Genomic DNA, 23,199 nt, shown 5'->3' with positions numbered 1-23,199 from the left:
TTTCTCACTCCCAAGGCAACACCACGCACGACATAGGGCCCAGTCTGGGCCTCATGAAGTCCAGCTCCCTAGAGAGTCTTCAGACGGCCGTCGCCGCGGTGACGGACAACGGAGACGTCCCCTTCCACAGGCCCCGCCCAAGGATCATCCGGGGGCGGGGCTGCAACGAAAGCTTCCGCGCCGCCATCGACAAGTCGTACGAGCGTCCCGGCGCTAGCCCGCCGGGGGAGGAGGAGGACGAGGAGGAGGAAGATGAGGGCATGGAGACGTGTAAGTACTGGCACCGCTGCCCGTCCTAAGCCCAACGGTCCCCGTTTCATTCACGTGGTGTTTTAGTTTAGTGCTGTGACACCAGCAACGTAAAAACAGAGCGACTCCACCCGCCTGGCTACTAAGGATGCGGTGGGGCCGCACATGCGCATCCCAGACGCGTCTTCCCGCCAAAACTAGGTCAAGGCCTCCCCCAGGTTAAGGTCTCCCCTATCAGACGCCGAGCGGGGATTCCTCGGCCAATGGGCTGCCGTGCGACTGGCGTATTGCTATTCATATCAGCCGCGTGCGGGCGAGATCCCAGACAAGCCCGTCGGCTGCTCACCTCCCGGTGGGACCGCTCCGTTCACACACTTTCCTCCTCACGTCTTCAGACTGGGGGCTGTGGAGAACGGCCCGGCCTGTTTATCGGCACACGCCGCCCGTCCTTCCTGTCTCCTTCAAGCCCTTAGTGGTTAGAGCAGCAGTCTGTTTCAGCTATTTTGGTAAATTAGTTTAGGACTTCGTTTGTTGAACATTTGTCTTTGTGTGCCGTCATAACATTTTAGATGTAGGGAAAGTGTTTTACACGGAGCATGTCTAGAGAATGTATAGAAGTGGGTCTTTGTGCAGATGTGGGAAGCAGGCAGGTATGAAGCAGACATACCCCCCCCTCCCCCCCAGGCTGGGCGTGGCTCTCTGTCTGACTCCCTCCTGATGTTTGGGTGATGGTGAACGCAGTGGCCAGTAGCACACAGTTGCTAATAACAGCACCTCACCAGACGCGCTGCCTCGTCCCCCACTAAAGGAGTCCATTCAAAGACATTTCTAAAAAGGAGCCGAGCGATTTGCCTGAATCGTTTTGTTCTGGTAAGCTGTATCTGCGAGGCACTAAATACACTCTTATCATTCCCTCTGACAAAGGCGTGGGGGAGGGGGGGCGGTAGATTCTGCCACAGAGGTATATTGCATTTCTCCTTGCCTGATATTCAAATAAGTCAAATAAGTTTTTCAATTTAGATAAAAGCAACCTGCCTTTGCCTGTCCCTGAGGTTAATAGTCAGAGTTGACAGATAAGGGCAGGCATTCTTTCTCCACGGCGACACTTTTATTTACATAAAATGTGAATTTGGCGTCACCCGGGGAAAAAATGTCACTGCGAGATATCCCACGGAGAGAATGAGTTAAGCCGCCGCTGCTCTTCTGTACTTCTGGAATACCAAACTTCCGTCTTCCTTTCTCGGCTCGTCAAGCAGGATAGCAATTTCACAAATCCCCCAGAGCCCAGCATCGCATAGGAGAAAGCAATGAACACCTCACTGTATGAAAAGAAGGAGACTAGTGACTAATGTTTTGACTGACATGTCACAACATTTCTTTGTCTCATGCAGCTGAAATCATTTAAAATTACCCTAATTCATTTCTCTTTTTTTTTGTATTGCTGTCAAACGGGTGCTCAGAACGGTGACTTAACTTGCTGGAATGGCTGTTTTGATGAAAACACTATTGATCTGGAGCTACGCCGCCCCTGGCTTTGCCGTCGTCCCTTTTTTAGGCTAATGAGCAGTGTCTGAACTGAAGAGTCCAATTTATAGCTCTCATGGTTCCCTCTCTTCTTCCTGGATTCTTCTTCTTTTTCTTGTCTTTGTCAGGGCCAGGCTGAATTTTTGTGGGTGTGTGATAATAACAAGCTGAGTGCTTGCTTAAATACACACGTGTGTACACACACACACACACACACACACACACACACACACACACACACACACACACACACACACACACACACACACACACACACACACACACCCTCCCTCCCTCTCATCTGGCCCCCCCGGAGGCCTGGGCGATTACCATCTCCTGTATGTTATCCAAGACGGCACCATTAGGAGCTGCAGAAATTAGCATGCTCCTCTAATCTCATGCCACTCTAATCTCGCCGCCCTGATTTAATTGCCAGATGCATCTCGTCCACGCAGATATGCCACCTTTGCACTCAGCGGCCCTATAAGCCCTGCTCCAGAAAGAATGGGGTAAAGGCGGAGAAAAGAGGGATGAAAGAAAGATCTCCACCAGCACACAGGGCCTTATCATCATGAAAAGTGTGAAAGGGCTGTGGAGGACGAGAAAAGAGGCCATGATGCGTGTGGTAATCAGAAAGGCTTTTACACTCACTCCCGCCCGCGGTTCCAGGCCTACACATTCCACGGTGACATTCTACTTCAGAGATTTCCTCTGGAGTAGCAGAAGTGAAGAGAGTGCTGATATCTCAAGAGGGGAAAGAACACACACACACACACACACACACACACACACACACACACACACACACACATGGAAAAGAACAGCAAACAAACCCTGAAGAAACTCTCAGCCCTGCGGTGGGATCCTGGGCCCCGCCCCAACTCATCGAGTATGCTACAGCTCCCAGCGTGTCTCAGACAGGCCCCCTCTCTCTCCCTCTCTCTCTCTCTCTCTCTCTCTGCCTCTCTCCGTCTCCTTCTCTCCCTCCCTCTCTCTTTATCTTGTACAAAGTTGCGGGATATTAATAACCGTACTAATCACACATGCATCTTGCGTCGGGTGCGTGATGGCTGATCCTCCGTCTTCAGTGTGTCTTAGTGTTATGTTAAAGCACTTTGCAATTAGCAGCCTCTCTCTTTACCCCCCCCCCCCCCCACGCTTTCAGAGCTTATTTAAACTTACAATTACTGACAGATTAATTACGTTTGATACAGCAGACCATCCGAAATGGAAATAGCACTTATAATCAGACTGATGCTGAAATGAAAATGAGCTGGATCAGTTTCCATTTGCATTGTGCCCTGTGATTATAGTGTAAAATATATGCAGAAATGGTTGTCAGGAGAGATGGTAAGGATATTTTAGAGCTACATGCAGTCATATTTGTGGTTTCATCGTCTGGGTGATTTTATCAATACTGAAACGATTCACACTTCACGCCTGAGAGAAACCAACAAAATCAATATTGTAAATGTTTAGGAAGATTGGGTTTATTGTAGCTCTGCAGTGTGAGTTATGAAACTCCTTCTCTTCAAAGCAAACATCCCAGTAGTGCCGTGCATTAATAAAACAAGTATATTAGCAAAGCAACTCTGCCCTGGCTCTGATGTCTTCAAAGAGAGCTTGAAACTCTCTTGTGGGACACCGACGTACTGCCGTTTCTTAATTGTACACAGAGAGAAAATGTCTGAACAGGATTTACTCTGAGAGCAGGGCTGTTACACAGGGAACTTTCTGGAAAAAAGGAATAAAATTCCAGAGTAGAAGAACTACTTTCTAAAAATACTGCTTCTCACTTGAGCGTAAAGGAATGCCATAAGTCTGTCCTGTCAGAATGCCCGCGTGTTTGCTCGCGTGTGTGGGCGCGTGCTTGTGTATCTTCTGTGTGTTTTTTGGGGGGAAATAGTTTTGGCTGGTGTTAATCATTGCGGTGTAAAGTTTGTATCATCCCTTTCACATCACCCAAACGATATATTCACTCTGGCCACCCACGGCGCATCGTAGCATCAGACGGACAGAACCAGTTGGGAACCCTTCTGAACCATTTGGTGTCATAACATCACTGGCCATTTTTTTTGTTGTTGACGGAGACGTTACTTTTGAAACCGGAGCGTATGCACAAAATAATGCATCCTGATAACGACATAACTTTTGGTCCATGTCCTGTTTAAAAATAAAAAACGCACCAGTATGGTGGTCTAACCAATCAGCACCTGCCCTTCAGCTGGGGATTATATGTAGAGACAGGTAGCAGTGCTCCCTGTGGGTGAGAATACCCATGAACCCCCCCCCCCCCCCGGATGTTGACGCAGCGTGAGTTCTGTGTGTTATTGGGACTGGGTGCCTGTTTGTGCAGCTGCAGGGTGTAGGGAGGTCAGGCGTTTAATGGGGTTTGTATTGAAACGGCACATTATCAGCGACTCCTCCTGAATGAAGCAGTGGAGCCTCCAGGGTCAGGGCACCAGAACCCCCCACCACAGCCCTTCTGTGTCCAGCAGGAAGTGAACCCGGGCTCTGCCAGCGGCCGTAGGAAACGTGCTGTGTGTGGAGGTCTTTTATCTGACTGAGCCTACGAGGAGGCCTTGACTTCATTCTTCAGTTATTACAAGACCCTAGGGCCCTCAGTGTCTGGCCATTTATTTCTTTCTGTCTCTCTCTACTTTTATCCCTCTCTCCATTTTCCCTCTTTCTCTCTCACTTTCCCTCTCTCCCTCGGTTCCATACATTGCGTGTACTTGAAAGGCTGTTTTGTAAGGGCAAGCCGAGCTAGCCGTCTGAAATCCACACAGCATAAGTCGAGAAACAGGATATCGATAGGGTGGCCCAGTTTAGGTCACTGGTGCAATCGCAGTTATTCAACACACACACTTCCAGAAATTGAATGATATGGGATTGTTTTTTGTTTAAATGAAGTGAGATGTAGGAAGCCAGTTTTGGTCATGGATGAGTTTAGAAACTTGTTTTGTAACTTGGAAAATAAAATCTTTTCATTTCTGCTTAATATTCTGGTTCTGTTATTCTTGGTTTTGGTACTTAAGGGTTTATTAATGAAGGGTGTCTGAACAGTGTGTGTCTCTTTTCCCCCTCAGTGGAGGAGGACACGGAGGAAAGTTCACGATCCGGCCGCGACTCCATCTCCACGGCAAACGACGTCATCCCATCAGCCACTGGAGCAGCTATGCCGGAGTCCCTGGTGAACGGCGGCCGTCTCAGGGACGACAGGAAGAAGGAGAAAGGAGGAAAGGAGAAGAAGGAGAAGAGCAAACCCAAGAAGGGCGTCCTGAGAGGCCTCGGTGACATGTTCAGGTGAGCTGACCTCCATGGGGATGTCCGTCACCAAATAGCCCCGCCCCTTCCTGTCCATTGGCTGAGGCGTGAGTCACTCTGCGGTGACTCCACAAGGCCCGCCCTCGCTGGCCTACTTTCCGCTGATCATGGGGCCTTTCGCCTTTATCTGTGGGAGGGAGCGAGCCCAGGGCAGCTTTAACACTGATGATTTTTAATAAGGCAGCATGTTTTATTCATGTGGTATGTTTTCCGAGCTGTCGTGATGGCGTGTAGGGAGGAGACTCGCGCCTGAACACAGCGTGTGCCCGCTGTGACTCCACGTACGATTTTATGTTCCAAGGCTACGCGCAACGATCCTTATGAGCGGACGAACGTATGCGTAGGAGCGTGCGTGGGTAATCGGGAGAGAGAATGATGCAAGGCCAAGCAACGGCCGGCGTAAGCCTGCAAGTCAAATCACCTTGAAGTTGTCAGAGAAGTTCCAATGTCACAGCGTCTCTGTCTTTGTTAAAGGTCCGGAGGAGCGAAGCCTACTGGGCTTTGTTCTCCTGTGGTGGTGGGTGGGGTTTGGGTGGGGTTTAGGTGGCTGGCGTGATTGTCTGTTTTAACTTAAAGCCATCAGAAGCTGGTATAGGTGAGGGGGTGGCTGTCCTCTTGGCCTGAGGGGGTGGGAGTTTGGGGGGGGGGGGGTGTAACAGCTGGGGTCACGTTCCACACTGCCTCCGCCAAGCTAATTAAACCCAGGCTACTATTAATTATTCCGATTTGGTGCTCATCTGAAATCTGCATAAATTAGTTGTGCTCTCGTCAGTGGGGTGAGTTGTGGCGAACAAGAGTGAGCGGGATTAGTGAGCCTAGCTGTGTGGAGCGCACAGAGTGCCGTAACGAACAATAAAGATGACAAGTGTTTCCAGGTCATGTTTCACGAAGTCTGAAGGGTTGCTTATCGCTGTTCCTCATTTGTGCTTTGCTTCTCATTTGCATCCTGTGGAGAAAAGGCGGTCTGTAATTATAAAGACAATTACTCCCCATGCATGTACACACACACACACACACACACACACGTGCACACACACTTATCTATTGTGGCTGTCCTTTGAAGAGAGTTTGAATAGCAAATGAAAATGAATGGAGGGTCAGGGGTTAGAGGTGTGTGTGTGTGTGTGTGTGTGTGTGTGTGTGTGTGTGTGTGTGTGTGTGTGTGTGTGTGTGTGTGTGTGTGTGTGTGTGTGTGTGTGTGTGTGTGTGTGTGTGTGTGTGTCCTCTGGGGCAGTGTTCGGGCCCCTCAGCCTCTGCATCATCTCTCTTCATTAGGGCCGGGTGGCAGGCCTGTTTATGAGGCTGAGGGGGAGGCCCCTCCGTCTGGACACCAGCCCGCGTCTGTGCCCCCACCCTGGGCCCCCACCCTGTCTACAGGAGCCGGATCTTACTAATGAGAGAGAGGGTGACGGAGAGAGTGCAAGCAAGCGATCGTTCTCTCTATCTGTCTCTCTCACCTCTTCCCTTCTCATCTCATCCTGTCATTCTCTCTCTCCCTCTCTCCACACCCCATCTCTTTCCACCGATTAATCTTATACACAATCCTACTCACTCACTCTTATTACATCTGCCACTCCTCTGAGAGTCATCAGTTGAAGCTACACTGGTTCCATCTCTCCAGCACACTTGTCGTTCGGTGTTCTGGAGTCCGAATGCAGCCGCTGGTGTGTGTTCGTCTGACCTCGCCCTGCCGGGGGGAAGAGGGGAGGTTTAATGGCTAAAGCAAGGAGCACAGCGGCACAGGAGGATGGCCCACGAACGCCACGTCTGCGAAGGGCGCGGACGGGTCGCTGTGTTGGGATGGGGCTTCAGAGAGACGGAGGGTAGATCGGAGCAGGTGAATGGTGGATCAGGAGGACTGAGAGGAAATGGGGAAGAGGATTGTGGATCAGTACAGAAGATGAAGGGGGGAAAATGTGTCTGCGTTAATAGTCCAGCCTGATGCTGCAACTTCTCCACAGAGGATCGGCTGATACCGGCAGACGTCCGTATAGAAGGAATACTCAGCCATGTGTTACACAAGGCAGTATTGTGAATGTCAGTGCGACATGCACATTTGTGGTACAGGTTGTGGGTATTAAGTAGGTTTTCTAGGGACGGGCTGTAACAGACGAGTGTGGATCTGCTTTGAAGGCAGAGACCTCCTGTGTAGCGGCTCCACTCCGGCCTGTGCTGGCTGGAGCCTCCTTTCAAGATGGCGCGTGCTAGAGTCCCACTAGTCTTGTTTGTCCCTCTTCACCCTCGTCACAGCCAGGGCCGCTCCCCCCCCCCCCCCCAAGGCCAGCCCCTCCCCCAGGAGCAAGGAGGAGGGTGGGGCTATAAAAAGCCTCCATTACCAGGGGTAATTAGGTGTTGTTTATCTTCTGTATGATTGACTGACTGCTCCATTGCTCTTTCAGTTTTTTCGTGTGTGTGTGTGTGTGTGTGTGTGTGTGTGTGTGTGTGTGTGTGTGTGTGTGTGTGTGTGTGTGTGTGTGTGTGTGTGTGTGTGGGGCATTAAAGAGTGCATCAGAGTGGACAGAGGGAAAGGGGGCATGGAGAGGCCGACAGCGTCACATCACCGATGCCTCAGGGTGGTGGAGTGTGCCCCACCCCTCGTGACAGTGTTCACTGTTAATAGGCTTTAATTAGGGCCCCCCCACCAAGCCCACCTTTAAATGACCCCCCAAACTTCCAGCAGCCTGACAGGCTGTACGCCCCTTCCCAGTTATCTCACCTCAGAGTGACAGCCAGCCCCATAGGGACCTCAGTCTGCCTGAGCAGAGACGGACACACACACACACACACAAGGATGGAGCAGGAGAGGGAGAGTGCGGCAGGGTCTTTATTTTGTGTGTGTGTGCGTGTGTGTGTGTGAGCGGTACCTATTGTGCCACCGGGTTCTTATGTGCTAGTCCGCTGGTGCTTCATCTGTACTGGGCTTTCATCTACAATCATTCTGATAGCTTTCTCATCTAATGCTGCTGTTGTCGCTAGCAAGCATGCGTTTATTCACATTAGCTAAGCTTTGTGACTTGCGCCCCAAAGGCTGGGAGAGACGCTAGCGTGTTAGCATCCTCGCTACATTGCCAGCGCGATAGGACTGGTGGCGTGGGGGAACATGTTTTGTGCACTTTGTCCTTATGGGGACTCTGTTGCCAGCCGTGCACACATGGCAAATGTGGTGAAAAATGTATTTTCAAGATATCGAAAGACAGAGCATTATCATCTCGTCCTCTGTGTGAGTGTGTGCGACGGTAAGGAAGACGGACAGGGCGTACGATTTTGGAAGACCGTCTCCCTTCAGAATGTCAGTAGCCCCAGAGTCATCACCAACATGTCCACAATTCCAAAGAACTTCTGTTTATATGAGGTCTGTCACAAAAAATGAGCACAAAGAAATAAATTTGAAGCAAACCAGCGAGGTCTTGAGGCAGGCCTGGGTAAGTATGTCTCTCTCATGAAAGCCCTCTCCTCGCTGGGCAGTGCAGCGTGGTTTAAGCACTTCTCCCAGGAGACCCTGGGGCAGTGGCCACCTTTGTCTGCCTGCTTTCTGATTTGTCTGTCATCTTCCTGCCAGTCAAACTCCATTCATATTCAGCAGGGATGACGGCAGCAGAAGCTTCTCTCCTGGTGAGAGTTGGGGGACAGTGGAGCAGGGAGTAGCCGTCCGAAACCAAGTTATTCCGCGAGGGTCTAATTAGGCTGGAGGCCTGTATTACAACAGCCCACTGATCTCGATTCAGAGATGGAGCTCAAATGAGTGCTCAGGGATTAGATTAGGGAGGGAGAGTGGGAGAGGCGTTGTGGCTCGGAGGACCGGGCCTGGCCGCCGTCCTGTCTGCCGGGCTGGATCAGCCCCATTTGGTCACTGGGCGGAAATGCGATCGGCACCTCTGGCTGTCGGTGGCCGGGCGCGGGGTAATTGCGTTTGGATCGGCAGCCTCCTGGCGCACAGCTAAACGCCGCGTGGGCGGTGCAGGGGGCGGGGCTGGCATGCTAATTGAGTCTGAAACCTCGTTGTGGATGGAACGGTATCCACCTCTGCACTGAGAGAAACAGGTATAGTAGCTGCTGAGAGCTCGTCAGAGAGGGCGGGTTAATGTCGCCGCATTTAGGCCGGACTTACTGAGGACCTGTGCACTGCTGCATGTGTGAGTGGGATACGCTTCAAAGGCACACACACACACACACACACACACACACACACACGGACCTTGTCTCTGGTTTACAAAAGGCTGTAAAGCGCTAATCACTGCTGTGATCGTCGAGCCGCCCTGCCTGGAACCGGATTCGGGTCTGTTCCCGTAGCGCTAACAAACAGCAGCACGCCGTTTTGATCAGCAGAATAGAGTCCAGTCCTTTATCTCCCCGGGGAAAATCACAATGCTAACGAGAGAACACAAAACGACAGGAAAACACTGCAGTCCCGCTGCACTGGAAGGTTGTGTGCGTGTGTGTGTGTGCGTGTGCAGTTTAAAGCACAGGTGAGGACTGTGTTTGAAGTATGGCTGGTGTCTGATGCTGGAGAAACCTGAGGCTTGTAGAGGAGGAATCAGAGTCTTCCTGCTTTTGAACTGCCGTATGTTAATGAGCAATAGTGCAAAAGTCATTACATACTCCAACAGGAATTAATGGGGATGAAACCTTTAATGAGGCAGGGGGGCATCTGGGAGAAAGTGATCCTGTGTATGCACACACACACACACACACACACACACACACACACACACACACACACACACACACACACACACACACACACACACACACACACACACACACACACACACACACACACACACACACACACACTCCATTTTTCTTCTGTTCTAGGGAGGAGGAGAAAGCATGAAGTGGTAGGCCATCAGCCAGGGAGGACGTGTCCGGCATCAGCGCTGACCTGGTTGGGGGGGGTGGAATTGTGTGTGTGTGTGTGGTGGTGGTGGGGGGGGGGGGGGGGGGGGGTGGTTCAGCATGAAGCTGTGGAGTAGCAACACACTGCTGTGTTCTCCTCTGCTGCTCCTCCATTAGGAGGGAGACGGTGTCCTGCACTTGTCCTGGGGGCAGGTTTAATTGGGAGGTTCTGTAGGACACTGTCCCCAGCAGAGGAGGAGAGATCCAGATGAGATGCCTCGCTCTAGTTTCTGTCTCCTCGCTGACGGGGGCTTCCAAATCCGAGGACTGTTTGATTTTTCTGTGAGAATAGTTTGGTGTCGCTGATACTGGGAGGTGAAAGGTCAAGGACTAAACACCATGTTTGTGTGGATCAGATGAATGCTGGAAGCAGCAGGTGACCCAAGTCACCACGATGGGCTGCTTTAGGACCGCTTTCTCCACAAACAACAGAGTCTGCGTGGATTGCTATATTTCATACACACAAAAAGCTTTTGGTTGTACTTAGCTTGTCTTGTCTGGTTTTGGAAGGCTGATTATATTGATATAAGGACACACCCTCATTCCTCTGGACACGCCCTCATTCGTTTGCACACACTCTTACCGTGGTGGAAGGAGAAAGGGCTTTTATCAGGTGACTGGGTGAATCGTAGTTCTTCCTGCCCCAGCACTCTGCTCCTGGACCTTCAGACATGCCTGTGTCTTCTGCTAGGAGATGATTCGTTTTAGTAGGGCCTGTGTGTGGAAATCGGAGCATCACTTCCTGACGTGATGGCTGTTAGTGGTCAAGCTTCAGGCAGAATGTGGCGTAACACCTGTACTGAATCCGAAAGATCTTACTCCACTACTGAAAGAGCTTAGGTACTTCCTGCTCCTCATGTTTTGAATAAGTCCTAGCATCGAGAATAAGTCCTAGCATTGTGAATAAGACCCAGCATTCTGAATGAACCTTGTGAAGTTGCCACTATCTCGATGACAAAAAACATGTAACAACCTAGAAATGATATTTTAGACATCACAGAATCAAGCCACACAGAAACATAAAGGAGCCAAACAGAAACGCTCTTCTGCTGGAGGGAAGGCATATATGCGAAGGAGCGGATTAGCTTTTAAATTTGCATGTGCGAGGTCTTGTTTTGAGCGGGCGAGCGAGGTGCGGCGGCGGTGATCGAACTGATGTGTGGAGCGTGGCCCGTTGTGAGGAGCTCTTGATAAAATACCAGTACCTTGTTATTTGCTGCCACTGATCTTGCTTTCTCTCTCTCACACACACACAAACACACACACACACCGTACTCTGCTTCTTGTGTTGATTTTACACACACATATATATATTTATATATAAAATAGTGTTCCCTTGTAGATTGGATGAATCGTATTCGTGCAAGTGTACGCGTGTGCGAGAGGGTGAGTGTGTGTGACATCAAACTGCACCATTAAGTATGCAGTGCAGGGAGGCATATCTAGGTCACCAGCAGTGACACTCTGTTCCTGGGGGACTTCTTCCTGTTTCCTCTTCTCCATCTCCGTCTCAGGCTGATGACACAGGCAGTCTCGCTTTTCTGAGCTCACACGGCAAATGGTGTGTCAGTGAGGTGACTGCAGGGCTAGAACCTTATAAACATAGACAGCTTCCCTCTCAGCCATGACATCTGGGAAATAACACACAGGCACTTTAATTCCACTCAGTACTCTTTTATGGTTTACCCACCATCCCCGTATATTTAGCTGTCAAACCAACACCCCCTGCCCCAACACACACACACACACACACACACACACACACACACACACACACACATACACACACACACACACGTTTATTTACCTTCCTAGCTCTTTAAATGATCCAGCTACAAACTGATCTTCCTGCCTAATACATTCTTGACAAGATTGTTGATATATGGTAGACCGTTATACCGTCCTTATTTAAATTCACGTGTCACGTGCGTGTCTTCTTTCCCTACATACCTCAGGATGGGCTAAATTAAATATGATTTATGAACACACGTGAGTAATTCCATTACATACATGTGCTTTGCTAATACGTTCAGGTCTGTGGAGCGTGGGAGGTGGGGGTGTTTACACAGGGCGGACACGTGCTCGTTCACACTCATATTGGTGAATCTGAGGAAAGCCCCGCCCCCTCCCATCAGAATGTGGTGGTGATGACACAGCTCTTCCTCACACCTTCATTGGAGTAAAACCTCAGCTGTCGCTTCTCTGCAAACCTTAGAAGCAACAAAGCGAACCACTGTTCGCAAATGTAAGTGGAGTGTTCACGAGGAACTTCAGCTCTTCCAGTCAACAACTCTACAACTCTAGTGTTCCCACTTGTCTTTTCTTGGCTGTGTAAATGAGGCGGTGATGGCCACCTGACTGGAGTGAGCTCCCTCTCTCTCTCTCTCTGTCTCTCTCACTCTCTGTCTCTCTCTAACCCTCTCTAACAGTCATGGGAGCTGCAGGTATGACAGCAGTGAGCATACCTAAGCAACCCTCCATCCAGCATGCATGTGCGCCCACACACACACACACACACACACACACACATAGGTAAAGGGACGCTCTAAGGTTGTGGTGTGAAATTCGCCCCCTGTTGAACGCCACTTCTCGATTCCTGCAGTAATGTCATGAATATATTCATCAGCTCTCACGGCCGGGCCCAGCTGGGCGGACCGGCGCTGTTCCCCTCACCATCCAGCTTTTCATTTGCTTTTTCATTTCTCGTGTTATTACTGCCGAAAGACTCGGCTTTGCTGTGGCCCTCGCTCGCCAAGCAGGCTGAAAAACACATTTTTGTTCACTTTTCTGAAAAAAGACAGTGGCTGGAGACTCAGACACGTCTCCTCCCCTCCCCCCCTCCCCTCCCGCTGCCTCTGAGAAACAGTCGAGCTGTGGTGAGATCCAGCACAGGCTGCTTCCCAGAACCCCAGAGGAGGCTGCTGCTAGCTGCAGGAGGTGCCGTGGAAACGCCATGGAGACGCCATGGAGACGCCATGGAGATGCCTGGAGCTCTGCAGCATCACCCCCCCCCCATTTCCCTCCGTCTTGCTGCTTGTGCGTAAAGCCGGGTTTGACAGCCCGCTGCCTGGGTGACGTGGTGAGCCCTGGATAATGAGGTCCGCGGGGAGAGGACTAATCGCCGGCCGCTGGGTCAGAACATCATCCTGAGCGGCGGAGACCGTCACCAGGGGCAACTGCAGTGGCATGACGACTTTGGCGCGTAATGATGATGTTGTTCCCATTAGCATGGACTAACTAGCGCAGACTGGCAAAGAACACGGAGAGGCGTTCACACCTTGTTATGTTCTCTCTCTCCATCTCTCACTCTCCTGCACTCGTCTGTTGCTCCACCTCTTTCATTCCCTTCCCTCTCTACCTCTCTCCCCCCATCCCGACATATGCAGTATAAGCTGTTATTTTTTTGAGCCAGCTCTGTTCCTCCCTCTCCCTCTGTTCCTCCCTCTCTCTCTCCCTCTCTCCCCCTTTCTCTCTCTTCCTCACCTGCTTTGACCTTCTCTCTCCCTTCATCTCCTGTCATGGCCCCTCTCTTTCTAATATATGTAACATTACCAGGCGTTTACCTCAGTATTGTATCTCTCCCTCCCTCTTCTCCCTTTCTCTCTATCAGTCACCCACTTCACTTCTTATGCAGTATTACCAGGTATGGCCCTGTTCCCTATGACACTGCCCCCTCCCTCCCTCGCTCCCTCCCTCCGGGACCACTGCTCACTACTGTGGTGAAGGGTGTGTGACACATACACCACTAACTCTGTCCTCTTCTAGCACAATGCTATTAAACTTACGTGCTGTAGTCTGAGTATTACCACACGGCCCCCTGCACTTCTGTTCAGTATGGAGGCAAGAGAGAGCTGAAGGCTAGACACACACACACACACACACACACACACACACACACACACACACACACACACTAGCCATTGCTTCCAATGTTTCTGAGGTTCCTGTTTTCATTCCACATTAGTTTCATGCATGAAGAGTTACACTTAAAGATTTTCATATGTAATATAAATGTATTGATCACTTTTATATATTCGTTTATTAATATTATATAGATTTTGATGTATTTATTTATGTTCATGTTACCTGCATCATAAGAGTGTAGACTAGACCAGGTGTTCTCTACTGGTCTCAGCAGTATCACCAGGTATGGCCCTGCTCCCTATAACACTGCTCCCTCCCTCACTCCCTCTGGGACCACTGCTGCTCCTCCACCCTGATCCTCCACCCTGCTGCTCCTCCACCCTGCTGCTCCTCCACCCTGATCCTCCACCCTGCTGCTCCTCCACCCTGCTGCTCCTCCACCCTGATCCTCCACCCTGCTGCTCCTCCACCCTGCTGCTCCTCCACCCTGCTGCTCCTCCACCCTGCTCCTCCACCCTGCTGCTCCTCCACCCTGTTCCTCCACCCTGCTCCTCCACCCTGCTCCTCCACCCTGATCATCCACCCTGCTGATCCTCCACCCTGCTGCTCCTCCACCCTGCTGCTCCTCCACCCTGCTGCTCCTCCACCCTGCTGCTCCTCCACCCTGTTCCTCCACCCTGCTCCTCCACCCTGCTCCTCCACCCTGATCATCCACCCTGCTGATCCTCCACCCTGCTGCTCCTCCACCCTGATCCTCCACCCTGATCCTCCACCCCGCTGATCCTCTGGTCTGTGGGTTGAACCAGTCTCTCCCTTTTACAGCCATGGTCATTTATTACAGGAAGGAGTAAATAAACATTAGTCATCTTGTCCTTCCTACACACACACACACACACACACACATACACACACAAATTTGTGCACACGTGCATACAAGCACACACACATATAGACATAATCACACACACACACACACACACAGACACACACACACACACACACACACACACACACACACACACACACACACACACACACACACACACACACACAGCTTTCACTGTACAGAGCTCTTGCCGAGCGCTTATCACAATGGCATTATCTTCCCTCTGAGCACTCCCCAATTTAAACCATTGTAATTCCTAATTGCTTTAATTGGGCCTTTGCATAATAGAGCAATATCCTGTTGCAGTGTTTGGGGTTGGGCCTGCATGGCTGAGGGACTGGGTAATAATGCACACACATCGCCCGTCTTCACATGTGCTAATGTCTCCTGGAGCCAGGCAGTACATTACCAGCCTGTAAATCAATAAGGATAAAATATAGCACATATTGAGAGGGCACCCATAATCCACCACGGTGCACACTAATGTATGACGATGTAAAATATTGAATGTTCAGCTTGTTAAATAAAATAGTACGAGGGTCATTTAACAGGTGCTGAAGGGCCTTAATGGAGTTTGTGTGTGCAGTCACCTCCCTTCTGAAATGCCCAGTAAGTTGTGTTTGAGATCTACAGGAAGGTTCATTTATTAATGGTTTATATTTCTACAGAATGACAGCGCACATTCAAGCCTCCTTCAGCCACTGGCAGCCTGTGTGTGTGGCGTCGTGTCTTTAGACGGTCCAGAGCAGTGTGTGTGGTGAGGTTCACGCGGAGACGGCAGTGCGGTTCTGTGCGGTCCAGGTGATTGAAGAGCTGGTGTTTTTGAGCACTGGATGTGGGCCGCTTGCCGTAATGGCGAGGTCCTCTGGGGACGGCGGCGTTTTGCTGTGCATTACAGCGTAATTGTCTCCGCCTCGGTGCCGTCCATCACTCGGGCCGGGCTGCCGCAGAACGTCGTTGTTTGTGGTCGCCTCGTAAAAATGCAGTGTGTGTTTGGACGCGTGAACGCCTGCGTGTGTTTAAGAGTCAGAGTGCGTGCGTGTGACAGTGAGAAGGAGCGTGATTGCTCACGTGTGTGTCCTTCCAGACCAGGAACAACAGACTTGTCTCTCTGCATCGGGCCTGTGTTTCCATGGCAGGTGTTTAGGTATTCATTAGTCCTGCCCGTCAGAGTGTTGGGGGGGGTGTAGTGATGGCCCATTAAACTGTGGTTTTGTGCACTGGAGACTTCCACACAATGCACTTTATGATGAACTGAATGGAAGTGTGCGTGAACTGCATACTAAGAACCACCTGAAGAGACATGAAGAGACATGCTCTCCACTGCAGGGCTTTCGCTCACACACACACACACACACACACACACACACACACACACACACACACACACACACACACACACACACACACACACACACACACACACACACACACACACAATCTAGGATCTGGAAAGCTTTCTAGGCAGTTATAAACAGTCTGTTTTGAACACTCTGTCTTCACTCAGTCTTTGCAAACCATTCCATGGACTGATAAATCTTTAAAAAATCCATATTTTCATTTTGGAGGCATAAGCTGGTTCCATTAACTCGAGGTATTCCATTAACTTCCATTAACATGAGATGGAAGAAGTTACAGGTTTTCCTGGTATATTTTTAGGTAAGCACAAAGCTGGTACGTGACTACAGACCAGTATGACCCTACAGACCTGTGTGTGTCTGTACCACTCTGTAGACCTGCGTGTCTCTCCAGACCTGTGTGTCTCTGGAGCACCTGAAGTGCCTTTAGAAATGTCCTCTCCCTGCTCATCCCATCTCAGTTAAAGCCCGAGGGAGTGGAGACAGGTCCCGTCCTGAATGCCTCGTGCGTTTGTGTGTTATTCAGTGTGTGCCAGGCTCAATCAGCCCTTTATTATGTCTGCGTTCATGACTGTGTGTTTTCTCACTGGCTTTGCCAGAGAGTCCCGACATACTAGACCAGCCTGGCATGGAGCCCGTATGGCACCGCCCTGCGTGGGTGCCCTGACACACTGGACCCTCCTGGCCCCAGAACCCGTTACAACATTACAACAAGGTTAAAGACTTAAACAGATGCTCTTTTAAAGAGACATGAATGCAGTGGTGTAGCCCAGGCATGGGCGCGTGTTATTGATGAGTAAGAATACGACAGCTATCAGGGGTGGGCTAGTCTTGGGCTGAGTGAAGTCCGCTTGTCAGATATATCCATGTTAGCAGTTTGTGTAAAAAAAAAAAAAAAAAAGAATTCTTATGTGCAACGGGCCATGTGAGGTTGTGTTGGTGTGGGGTCAGTTCAGTCTGTGCGGTTTACAGCGGGGACAGGTTCCGATGTCCCGTGCTTCCCCGCGGTGTGGTGGACGCTGTCTAGCGACCCTGCCTGGACACGGGGGTCACCGTCAGCCCTCCTGTGTCAATAATGCCCAGCCTTGTTGTTCATCAGACACACTCCGTTTGGTAATAGCAATTAGACTTAAAGCCCCGAGCCAGGAGGAGATGAAAAAGGACCATATGTGCTCTGTTGGGACGACTTCTGTCTCGCTTTACTTCATCTGCAAATTGATGTCTGGTCCCGCAGGATTTTACCGCAAGGGTTAAACTGCTGAAAGAATTGGCCAGTTAAAATGATTGGAAGTGAACGGTGGTGCGTGCACACACGCACACGCACACACACGCACACACACGCACACACACACATCTTAGTGAATATTCCAGGTGTATGTAATAACTGCATATGTTCATATGCTTGCTTGTGTCCAGGGGAGACATATTTGAAACCTTTCCAGCCCACCGAATTACTGACGTTGATTTCGAAAAAGTCCATAATGATATGCAACGCCCATCTCGCCCCTCCCCGTCCCTTGTCCTGTCCCCTGTCCCCTGTCCCCTGTCCCCTGTCCCATTCCCTGTCTCTCTCTGCCACTTGAACAGAAGGATGGAGAGACTGGGAAAGTGATAGGTATGGTGAAAAGGCAGATATACTGAAGGAGAGTTAATGAAAAGACCTTGGAAATCATGGCGGGAAGCTGTCACTGAGAGGCGTGATGGATGTGGCCACGCCTCCTTTATTAGCATTCGCAGGGTGGACTTCTGTACCCAGGACTCCAGCCATTTGTTGATGAATTAATCAGGTAATGTACGGCATTGCAAGGATGAACAGCGCAGGTCAGACCTTATTGTCTTACATAACCAGAAAGAACAAGCACACAGTTTTTTGGTCGTGACACAGCAAACCCAACCCCCACCCCCATCACACCCCCACCCCCATCACACCCCCACCCCCATCACACCCCCACCCCCATCACACCCCCACCCCCATCACACCCCCACCCCCATCACACCCCCACCCCCATCACACCCCCACCCCCATCACACCCCCACCCCCATCACACCCCCACCCCCATCACACCCCCACCCCCATCACACCCCCACCCCCATCACACCCCCACCCCCATCACACCCCCACCCCCATCACACCCCCACCCCCATCACACCCCCACCCCCATCACACCCCCACCCCCATCACACCCCCACCCCCATCACACCCCCACCCCCATCACACCCCCACCCCCATCACACCCCCACCCCCATCACACCCCCCACCCCCATCACACCCCCCACCCCCATCACACCCCCACCCCCATCACACCCCGACCCCCATCACACCCCCACCCCCATCACACCCCCACCCCCATCACACCCACACCCCCATCACACCCCCACCCCCATCACACCCCCACCCCCATCACACCCCCACCCCCATCACACCCACACCCCCATCACACCCCCCACCCCCATCACACCCCCACCCCCATCACACCCCCACCCCCATCACACCCCCACCCCCATCACACCCACACCCCCATCACACCCCCACCCCCATCACACCCCCACCCCCATCACACCCCCACCCCCATCACACCCCGACCCCCATCACACCCCCACCCCCATCACACCCCCACCCCCATCACACCCCCACCCCCATCACACCCCCACCCCCATCACACCCCCACCCCCATCACACCCGACCCCCATCACACCCGACCCCCATCACACCCCCACCCCCATCACACCCCCACCCCCATCACACCCCCACCCCCATCACACCCCGACCCCCATCACACCCCGACCCCCATCACACCCCCACCCCCATCACACCCCCACCCCCATCACACCCCCACCCCCATCACACCCCGACCCCCATCACACCCCCACCCCCATCACACCCCCACCCCCATCACACCCCGACCCCCATCACACCCCCACCCCCATCACACCCCCACCCCCGTCACACCCCCACCCCCGTCACACCCCCACCCCCGTCACACCCCCACCCCCGTCACACCCCCACCCCCGTCACACCCCCCACCCCCGTCACACCCCCACCCCCATCACACCCCGACCCCCATCACACCCCGACCCCCATCACACCCCCACCCCCATCACACCCCCACCCCCATCACACCCCCATCACACCCCCACCCCCATCACACCCCCACCCCCATCACACCCCCACCCCCATCACACCCCCACCCCCATCACACCCCCATCACACCCCCACCCCCATCACACCCCCATCACACCCCCACCCCCATCACACCCCCACCCCCATCACACCCCCACCCCCATCACACCCCCACCCCCATCACACCCCGACCCCCATCACACCCCCACCCCCATCACACCCCCACCCCCATCACACCCCCACCCCCATCACACCCCCACCCCCATCACACCCCCATCACACCCCCACCCCATCACACCCCCATCACACCCCCACCCCCATCACACCCCCACCCCCATCACACCCCCACCCCCATCACACCCCCACCCCCATCACACCCCGACCCCCATCACACCCCCACCCCCATCACACCCCCACCCCCATCACACCCCCACCCCCATCACACCCCCATCACACCCCCACCCCCATCACACCCCCACCCCCATCACACCCCCACCCCCATCACACCCCCACCCCCATCACACCCCCACCCGAGAGCTACGACCGGGGCGAGTTGTTAAGCCAACGGATTTACCGGTAATTTAAAGTACAACAATAAACATATTTGGGGACAAGGGTTTCCCATGTCATGAATATGTTGAGCCTCCTGAAGTCGGGTCTGTCTGAAGTGATTCTGTGGAGCCTGTGCACACACCAACTCCAGTGAAGCTCGGTATGAGAATGAAGGATGAGGGAACCGAAGCGGATGGCTGGTGGTGTGTGTGAATGAGCAGAAATATAAAACTGGATTTGTGTTGGAGATTTGAAAGGTTTTTTTTTTCTTCTTTTAAGTTTAGAATCATAATATGGGTTCGCCACCAGAAACCTGAGGAACACTTACAAAATCAATGGAAATTATTATTTTATTAAGTTTACCAATTCATACCCTCACTTATTATTGCTTTGTCTGTACATATATTTCATCATAACACTCAGTAATTCCACCATCTCTTAAATGACTTCCACTCGCACATATTCCTCTCCAGACATGCAAGAAGAAGTTGCAGCTAAGACAGTGGCACTTTTCTTATATGGGCCACAGATGTTATCGGACTGACGGTCGCATTGAAGCCTTTGTTACTGTCAAAATCGTCCCTTCCTGTATTTACTCACAGCTGTGACTTCTATCAGTGTAGGAAGAGCTTGCAGGAAATGACATCAGTAGGAAGCTGTGAAAGGGTGCTGTATCGGTGGACGGTTTCCTCACCGCACTGTCTCTGCGTGTGTGTGTGTGTGTGTGTGTGTGTGTGTGCGCCTAAGGGCCAGTTTCGATAATGTCTCTGGTCTGGACAACAACATCAAATGACGTTCCACTGAGCGAACAGTACAGCTTTGCCACATCCTGACCCAAGACCAAGCACTGAGGAAGGAAGGAAGAATGATTAAGATGGAAATCAGTATGGAACAGAGTACATTAGGGTGTATGTTGTCTTTGTGGAGTGCTCTCTCTCTCTCTCACACACACACAAAAACACCCGACACCGAGATTTCTCCCAGGCTTATTTCTCCCACATCTCCGCCTCTGCCGTACAGCTCACCACCATTACCCACAGTTGGTGTCTTTCACCAGACCTGCGGTACATTCACTCTGTCACTTCACCATTAAAACAGAGTCGCCTCCATCTGTCCCCCCAGCCCAAGCGGCAGCCCGTGCTGCCGGGTCCAGGAGCAGACTCGCTCCTCCACTCTGGGTCCGTTTGCATCTGCCTGATGGGAAACGAGACTGAGGATGACAGTCTGCTGACGGCTGGCGATATCTGGAGGTGGAGCCACGCTGCCACTGAGACTCGGGCCTGGTGTGAAAAGCATGCCATGGCAGAAGAAGGAAAACACTCAAACACCGTTCTCACCGTTTGGGTTCTTGTTGGTTCTGTTCGTCTTGCGGTGAATGAGTATCCTCAATGCTCAACCAGCTCAGAATGAATCAAGACTGTGTGATGGTTTAATTTCTGTAAAGACATGTGGTGGTGATATTGATGGGGAAACAGGCCCAGCTCAGTGACATCCTGAGGTCTTCATGTGCTCCAGGTCCATGCTGCCTCTGAACCTCCTCCCTCTTCTCCAGGTTTGGTAAGCACCGCAAAGATGACCGAGGAGGAGACAAGATGGAGCGCAAAGGCAAGAAGGTGGAGGAGACGCAGGCTACGGAGGAGGACATGCGGAGAATGCGGTTGGAGCGGGACAGGTGAGTGGCCCCCGCACGACCTACTGACCTGCCATAAGCTCCACCATGAAACTCCAGCAGCTACCCCCCCCCCCCCCCCCACACACACACACCCCTACACCCATGTCGTTTTGTAAATGGGCTGAAAAGAAGAGGCTCTTCTAACCTGTTTGATTGTCTAAATCAGGATCTTCTGTGCTGTGGTAGAGGCCACGCAGGGCTGCATGGGGCAGAAGTGTGTGTGCTCACTGTGTGTGAGTTGTAAGCTGAAAGAGGCGGTCTGTCATGCTCCTGAAATCCAGCTTTCTGACAGTAACCTGAGACCATGACTTTACTCGCCCGTACGGGACAGTTCAACAGTGTTTCTCCATACTTGACATTTAGTATAAAGACCCCCATGCAGCGTGAATACAGATAATGGTGTTAATGATGGTACAGTTCATGTTTGTTGTTTGTGATTGTTTTTTTTGTTTTGAAATCACTCACCAGCCAAACATTTAGTAATTAGTCTGTGCCTCCTACATCCACCACAGTACAGAGTTGACACGCTTGTCCCTGTGAGCAGCAGAAGCCTCTCTGACCCTCCAGTCCCATTAGCAGAAGTGGCTTGATAACCAAGTCAGTTTGGACTGGGCCGGATTTAATTGAATAGCATCAACTGGTCCTGCAGAGGCAGGCGTGAAGGGGCACCCAGGCCCAACGGTGCAGATGAGCCCACACCTCCCCTGTGGAACATCTGGAGTCCATTTAGCAGAGGAGATCGCCCCGCCAGTTACGCCTCACTGTAGGCACTGGGCTCTCGGCTCTGGCCTGCAGCCCAGGATGGCGTCAGCTCCCTGCTCAGAGAGAGAGAGAGAGATCGAGAGAGAGAGAGAAAGAGAGCGAGAGAGAGAGTGAGAGAGAGAGAGAGCGAGGAAGAATGAGAACTGCTACAAAATATATCAGAGATGCAGGATGTGACTCTGAACATCCCACATTTCTGTGTGTTCTGTGGGTTTAGGGTGGTGGGAACGTTCCTGGTCTTTGTAGTCTTTGAAGGATTTGCTTTGTGGGATTCTGATGAGCTTGCAACTTGGTTTAAATCAACGTTTGTTTACGTTCTTCCAATGCCTGATCTGCTTGAGATTCCTTCAAGTTAATGGAAGCGAATCCTTGAGGGAAATCGTCCCAGCAATAATAATCTCCAGTGTCACTGCACCGTGATGTTCTATTCAAAGCCAAGCAGCAGGGAGACTGATGGATTCCAAGAATCAATCACAGTGTGAGTTTTAGGTGTTCTTACGCACGGCGGTGCAGGGCGGCCTCGCGCGGGTGCTCGTGTTGGCGTGCGTACGTGAACCTGAGGCGAGAGCCGTGACTGATCGAGGGCCGGAGGACCGGTTCTGTCTGCGTGCGCTTCTGATCCTCCAGATGGCTGATGGGTGGCGCTGACGGGGACGGAACTGGAGCTGCACGTTCCTCTGAAATGAGCTGAGGAGATCCGGGGTGGGGTGGGGGGAGTTGGGGCTTTACTGAGGTTTGTTGCCAAACTCTCAACACTCCCCCAACACCGCTGTTAATCCGAGCCGATGTTTTGACAGCACCTTTTAGCGACTCTGAGAGGAAAGTCATCAACCCGCCGACTTGAGCCTGCGTGTCTCTGGAAGACGAGACGCTGGCCTGGGTTTAGCGCACCTGACCTGACCTGACATTTGAGGCTCTCTGAGCCAGCGCCGGACCGCTTATGCCGCTACATTTCTGAGGGACTTAAGCTGCCCGGATCCTGTTCTGT

At 52.0% G+C, this 23,199-nt stretch overlaps 1 protein-coding gene across 1 annotated transcript in view; it reads left to right on the top strand.

Moving 5' to 3' along the window:
- pard3aa (par-3 family cell polarity regulator alpha, a) overlaps positions 1 to 23,199 on the top strand; it is a 129,138-nt gene that overhangs the window by 33,876 nt on the left and 72,063 nt on the right. The window contains exons 5-7 of the mRNA XM_076970145.1: positions 16 to 270; positions 4,863 to 5,079; positions 21,330 to 21,449. Coding sequence (XP_076826260.1) covers positions 16 to 270; positions 4,863 to 5,079; positions 21,330 to 21,449 — 592 coding nt within the window. The remainder of the gene's footprint in view (positions 1 to 15; positions 271 to 4,862; positions 5,080 to 21,329; positions 21,450 to 23,199) is intronic.

Source organism: Brachyhypopomus gauderio, chromosome 13 (assembly GCF_052324685.1).
Source record: "Brachyhypopomus gauderio isolate BG-103 chromosome 13, BGAUD_0.2, whole genome shotgun sequence".
Classification (NCBI taxonomy): Eukaryota; Metazoa; Chordata; class Actinopteri; order Gymnotiformes; family Hypopomidae; genus Brachyhypopomus; species Brachyhypopomus gauderio.
The sequence above is the reverse complement of the archived record's forward strand: the minus strand, read 5'-3'. Positions and strand labels throughout refer to the sequence as shown.